The 6847-nt window shown below is 40.7% G+C and overlaps 1 protein-coding gene across 1 annotated transcript in view; it reads left to right on the forward strand.

The window, feature by feature from the left end:
* The window catches only part of GRM7 (glutamate receptor, metabotropic 7), a 289326-nt gene that overhangs the window by 18993 nt on the left and 263486 nt on the right, over window positions 1-6847 (forward strand). Inside the window, 1 exon segment of the mRNA XM_009320090.1 lies at window positions 4824-4847. Coding sequence (XP_009318365.1) covers window positions 4824-4847 — 24 coding nt within the window.

Genomic DNA, 6847 nt, shown 5'->3' on the forward strand with positions numbered 1-6847 from the left:
TCGATTGGTAATAAATTAAATTAATTTCCCCAAGTCGAGTCTGTTTTGCCCGTGACGGTAATCGGTGAGTGATCTCTCCCTGTCCTTATCTCGACCCACGAGCCTTTCGTTATATTTTCTCTCCCCTCTCCGGCTGAGGAGGGCAGGGATAGAGCGGCTTTGGTGGGCACCAGCGCCCAGCCAGGGTCAACCCACCAGCGAATCCCAGTTGATCAGGAGAACGATGCACGTTATTTTGGCAATTAAGTATTATTACCTTTATTGGTTTTGGTCAGATGGATGCGCTGGTACTGTCAACATTTTTGACGTAATGGTAGATGGAAGGACTTGTGGTGAAATCTGGTTTCTGCCTTGGCTAATATTTGTGCCTAAAGTAACTTTGGGTGTGAACCAAAGGTGGTATGGCTGAACACAGAGTTGTGAGTCTCAACCCCAGCCTGGGTGAGGATTAGTGCCTTTTTCTTGGCAGTACAAAGGGAATCAATGATATCTTTAACTTTTGTGTAAGAAACCTTATCGCTGAAGTGTCAGAAGTAAAACCTTGCTTTTGCAGCTTCAAAAATGCAGGTGGTTGTTACTGGAGCTCTGTTAGGACCAGCTCACTGATGTCAGTTTGAACTGCTGAGCGCGAAGCACTGTGAAAATCCAGCCCACCAAGATTTTGGGTATTGCTAGGATGGATCCTTAAGAGGAGGGGAATGTGTTCTGGTATTTTTTTTTTTTTCTTTGTGTTAAAATGACCTTTTCAGGTTAATTAGTTGATATTTTTTCCCCCACTTTGCGCTTTATCATTATGTATCTCCAACTGAGTTTGTAAATTCACACCTTGTTGACAAGAACATTATTCTGGGGAGTAGTGATCACAGCTTTGCTGGTAATGTGTCCAACCAACAGCATCTATCAGGTCCTGGTGAGACAGGAGCGCTGCACTGGAAAAAGCAACAAATGGAGCTATCTAGATAAAGGGATAAATGTGATCATATGCTGTATTTCAGATGTCATCACACTCTTCAGATTTTGGGAACTGCATTTTTTGTAAAAAAGCCCCCTTAAACACTTAAAACTTCAGATTTTTTTAAAAACTTGCAGACATAAGCCTGCCCAAAAGGCTCAAAGCTCAAAAACATTTAACACGATTATTTTAATGGAAGTGTAGATTCTCACAGTAACTGGTGGCTACAGGAGCTAGGATTATTAAAAAGTCATGCAAATACAATTGCAACAGCAATAAAATTACAAAGCTCTAAATATGCCGTACGATGCTCAGGACACTTCTCAGAACTTTCTCCAGTACAGGAAAGAACCTAAATTTGAAAAAATGTATGTTTATAGGCAATTTAAAAATTTTCATTCGGTAGATTTCGGCGCTTTGACAAGTGAAGGTAGACATGTTGAAAATAAAGAGGTCTCATGCTCTCCAATTTAAAAATACTCACTAGTACAAAAAGATGTTGAAATTTGATTAAAATCTTACGTGGTAAAAAATTGTACTCATGTGGTGTGTGAAACAGTGCGCAAAGATAATTCACGTGTGCTGGAGTCCCATCAGTGACCTCAGCTGTGGAGCCATGTGGACCTATCGCATTGATGGCTTTGCACTTTTCCACTCTCGTATTTAGTTCACTAATGCAGATGGTTATTTTGGCATCCCAAGTGCTTGATCCTCTTCCAATAGTTGACATCCTCTCAGTGCATTAATTCCTTTCTGGCATTATGATGATAAGGTATTGATGAAAAAACTTGGAAGATTAAGACTTGAATTGAGTAAGAGTAGGACTAACCTTAATTAATGCGTGTTACTGTTTCTTAGATGACAGTTTATCTGCTCTTAATTAATGTTGTTCAAAGTACATTATAGATATGTGATTATAGACTTATTTAAAAAGGCAATGGTGAGTAGCTGTCGTGATCCAACAAAAGGTATACTTAGATGGCAAGAGAAAAAAGGTAGTTACCAGTATGGCTAAGTCATCTGCACCCCAGGAATCAAAGGAGATGACTGCTGGCTGCAGTTGACCTCTCTGTCACTGAATCAAATGGAAATTGAACCGAGCAGCCTAGTGAATCTTTTTCAATTTTGCCAGCTTTTATTGACTCCCGTAATTGTCCTAATGAGACACTGCATTTAAGTTGTCTAGTCTCTCCCACCCGCTATTTTTTCTCTAGATTTTCTGAAAGTCTATTTTTTACATGGGCTGTTCTCATATGCAGTTCTTTACATTAACAGTTTTAAAATGACAGTTCTTCTATATCTTTTTTAAAATGTTCTCTGGGGAATTATGCTTCAAACAGGGAAATTGTATGTTTCATTATCAGAAAGGTTTCAGGCTTTATCAGAGTCTTTTTGTTATAGTTGTCATGGAGGTTTTTATTATTATTGTTAAATTGAATAATGGGGAGGAACCTGTTCTTAAGTCTTTGTACAAGAACTAAAATTTAAATCCTGATAAATCTGCTCTGTTTGCAAAAGTGACTTTTTAAGGTTAACTGCTTTTAGTTACAATCATTAGAAGTGCAGCTTTGTTACTTTATCTGAGTTAGATAGCAAGGGCTTTTGCAGCTGTAATAAGGGAAGATTGAACCCAACTTTTAAATGTAGGTTGAATATCTGGTAGTTATTTTTCAGGGACTGTTATTTCTTGGTAATCAGAAGAAACCCTCCCTTAACCTCTCAGGGCTGCTACAGGACCCTAGCAGGGACGAAGTCTTTTGGTAGTGGCATGGAAAAAGATGCTTCAAAAAGACCTGGAGGTGGATTTTCTTTGTAGTAAGTACAAAATGCTTCCTTTTGGGTGGGGAGTGAGATGCTCCCCAGGCGGAGCAGGTCGGACATGTCACCGTGTTCATGGTCCTTAACTAGGACAGGCTGAGCAGATGTTGCTGGCGCTGCTCATTCTCCTGAACTGCAGTAGCTCGGTGATTTGAGCCAACTAACTGTGGACCGCTTTTCTGGCTTTACCTGGTTAATACAGGCGGTGCCAGTGCCAGTGCCGGAGCATCCTCACCCGCGGCTCACTGATGCTGTCGCCAGTTGGCATCACCTCTACAGAAGCGTGCTCTGCACCAGCAGCTCAGCTGGAGTACCATGAAGCTGGAAAAATCGCTGTACTGGAGACGGGATGCTAATTATTATTCTGCCGGAACTCAGTATTATTCATAGCCATCAAACATCCCTGGGACGGCAACAGCTCCCGATTTCTTGGGGCTGGGATGGAATCTGAATAAGCAATAAAGAGATTAAAAGCTTGGATCTGAGTGAGCTCTTGCAGCTGGGAGTCACGGCAGCAAGAAAAGGAGAGGCAGCGGAGTGTAACCTTTTTGAAATCGTGGTCAAATTCAACAAATAGTTTTGAAATAGTTTTGTCTAAAAAAAGAAAGTAGAGGAATATTCTGAAAAAGTAAAAAAAAATAAATTAATTTCAGCATATTCAGGCTACCCCAGACTTTAGGGAGCTTCCAGTTCAGAGAAAGCATGAAATGTAAATACTTTATATAATGCTTACTGTGACCATCATACTCATTATGCCTATGAAATGCATCATTTTTTCCTTTGGATGCTGAAATTTGTTGACAGTCAGGAATAAGAAGAGTCCCCCAGGATTGTTTTGGTGTTACACTATGGGAACTTTCCTTGTAATTACCACAGTAAGGCAAAATGCAGTAGGCATTTTAAAATAACAAGTTTAGATACTAACCTTTTTCAAAGGCTTTGATGAAAGATGTGAAAAATTGGAATTCATTATAATATTTCTAATTTCCTGACATTAAAATAGGAAAGACTTTCTCAAAGTGCATCTTCTCACATAGTTATTGTCAAATGTCCTAGTTTAACAAAGGTCCCTTTACTCTATGCGTGCCAATGAACTTAACTATTGAATTTATAAATCGTTGCTAAAATATGCTCTACAAAAGGAAAGGATTTCTTTCTGTGTATACATTGCTGTCATACAATTAATTACTGTGGTATAAATGCCTGAATGAGTTTGGTCTAAAGGTGCATAAATACATTTAAATGGATTTAAAATTAGGACTGTTAAAACACAAATCCCCTAAGAGCATTTTGGGGTAAAATTAAATTCAGGACACACATAGAATATAAAAAACTATATACACACACACACACGCGTGCGCGATTTCAACATTGTCATTGTTTGTTTTGTATTTAAAGTCATAAGAAAGCATAAAAATAATTCTTAAAGCAATTTCTAAGACCGTAGGGAAGGTAAACAAAAGCATCTGAATGCTGTTTACCCTTGAGAAGAACAGGCAGAATTCTGGTTTGGTGCCAGTTTGTTTATTTTTCTGTGGGTGGGGTTGTTTGGGGGGAGGGTATCATCAACTTGAAAGACCCTAACCAAAACCATTCTTCAAGGCTTTGTTTAAAGACACAATGAGACAGTCCCTGCTCCAAAGAATTTACCATCTAAGCAGAAAAAAAAACAAAGGGATTGGAGGAAAGATGTATTATCTCCCTCTTGCAGATGGAAAACTGAGAGGCGTAACAGATTAAGTGAATTGCCTCTGATCGTTTAAGACAATCTGTGAGCGCTGTGCAGTGAACTTCGATAACGTAAGCCCCCGTGAGAGCCACGGCCAAAAAACCATCCTTCCCCATCCGGACGATGGGGGAGAAGGGAGCGTTCTCTGACGGGGTGCAATTTCTTTTCCTTCTTCCTTGATTCTAGGGCTTGATATTCACGCACTGATTTCCTTGGCATCCTCCACACCGCTCCTAGTATCTCCAAGGCAAAAGCCTTCCCTTGGGAGGAATAGTGGGTTGTGACAGCTCTGGTTTGTTTTCCCAGCGTGTTTCTTACTGTCAGGCGAACGTGTTGACAGTAAGCCAGGTAATAAAGATTAACAGTGGGTGAAAAGGGTAGTTCTTAAGCACCTGTTGCCGTTTACTGATAAAATTGGGTATAAAACTGAAAGGATCAAAATATCAGTATAGGAAGAAGTTAATGCCATTCCCTTTAGAAAAGAAAAAAAGGAAGGGGAAAAAAGTAATGGCGTGGAGTCACAATACAGCATGTCCAAGGAGGGAGCAAGGCTAAAGCAGATGGGAGATGGAGATGAATTAAGGAGACAGTGACACAGATGGGATCAATCAGGAGGCAAATGAGGAAGATGATAAATGAGAGAGGAGCTGGCTGTGGGGAAGGGAGAGTGGTAGGAGAAGATCAGCAGAAGGGATATGAAGAGCAGCATGGGGGAAAGAGCACGTTCTTATCAGGTAAGCGATAGTCCAAACTGACTTGGGGTAATTGCTGTTGTTGCAAGATGAATATTCAGATACTGTAATGTACTGTATTTATAGGATATGTTTTTCTAAAGGAAAATATTATCAGAAGATAATCTCAGTGAAAAAGGCCCTTCAGCTTTCCTCTCCAGAGATATTTCCAGTGCTCTTAAAACAAGAGTTCGAAAGTTCCCAAAGAAAGTTCCTCTCTTGCCATGAAGTATCTGAGACCTGAATTTCTCCCCAGGAATTCCCGTCTGTCATCTTCTGGCTCTTAAGACCCCGCAAATCTGTATGTTAAACAGCCCCTTGGATGGGCAGAAGAAACTTCTATTCAATGCAGTAGTTGTCATCTTGCACACTGATGTGCAACTTTGCTAGGACCCTGTTCTGGGCCTTGGGAGCTGAATGGAAGTTTTGGCATTAATGAGTCTAAGTTAGTAGGAGCAACAGAAATTCAGGTACTGGTTGGTTTTTTTTTAGTGGAGTATGAAGTGTATCACGTACAGCTTAGAGAAGGTTTTCACTTGAGAGGAGGAAACAGAGCACTTTGGGGTTCATGCTGTGAATTTTCTACAAAAAATGACTTTAAATGCACTTTTCGTAATTCATGACTTTATTTATTTTAAAAAAGGATGCATTATTAAATTTGGTTTTGTCTGTGCAAACAAACATGAATTATTTTGCTAGCTCAAGTGTCTTCTCAGTCACCCATAAATAAGAAAATGACTTGAAAGTACAATTGATCAAAAATGATGCATTGAGACCTACAAGGAGACCATTGAATTCGGAGTTCTGTCAGGTCATGAATTTCTCACTCATCCACAGAAAGCCTTTCTCCTTCAAAACTGCATTTCATAATAATATCTTTGTTTTCTGCAAATGATGCAATAATTCAGATAAATCTGCGCTCATTGAGGAAAAATAGAAATGAATTGTGTGTGACGTGTAATGAATTTCCAGCCTATTCAGAGGGAAGAGGTAAACAGGTCTGATAGCTGGCTCGTGGTTTCTCCCTGATGAATAAGGGTCTGTCCGGTGGGTGCTGGGCAGGGCAGATGAGAAATCTTTCCAAGTGCATTAAAAATGAACTGAGGCGATCCCGGGGAGGAACATCTGGGATGCCCTTGTCCTTTGTGCTGGCTTTTCTCTTTCAACCACCCGGAGGGTTAGGATCATGCATGCTGCAGATGAGGATCCCAGGCTGTGGCTGGGCTCTCTCCCCATGGTGGGAGCTCTCGGGAGAAGGTGCTGGGGCTGAGCTGCTCCCCATGTTCCCAGGGAGAAGGTGCTGGGCTGCAGCAGCTCTGCTGCGTGGGGACGGGGGTGCTGGCTCCGGCACGGCTTGCTCTCCTTCTCGAGGTTCTGAGGCTGCTTGTACGGGCTGGAAATAAGACGGAGAGTTTCTTGCACAATCATATCCAAGCAGCAGCAGGGGAAGGAAGGGTCTTGCATCCTTGCAAGTTTGGGGGATTTCTGTCTTCAAAGTGAGTTTGATTCAAATTTTGTTGAAAACCACTTATGTTTGCTTAAGAAATAATATGAGGTTACTGTTTCCCAGACTGTTCTTTTCTGTTTTTTTTTAATTTTTTTTATTTTAGCAAGATT

This window comes from Pygoscelis adeliae, unplaced genomic scaffold (assembly GCF_000699105.1).
Source record: "Pygoscelis adeliae isolate BGI_AS28 unplaced genomic scaffold, ASM69910v1 Scaffold302, whole genome shotgun sequence".
NCBI lineage: Eukaryota > Metazoa > Chordata > Aves > Sphenisciformes > Spheniscidae > Pygoscelis > Pygoscelis adeliae.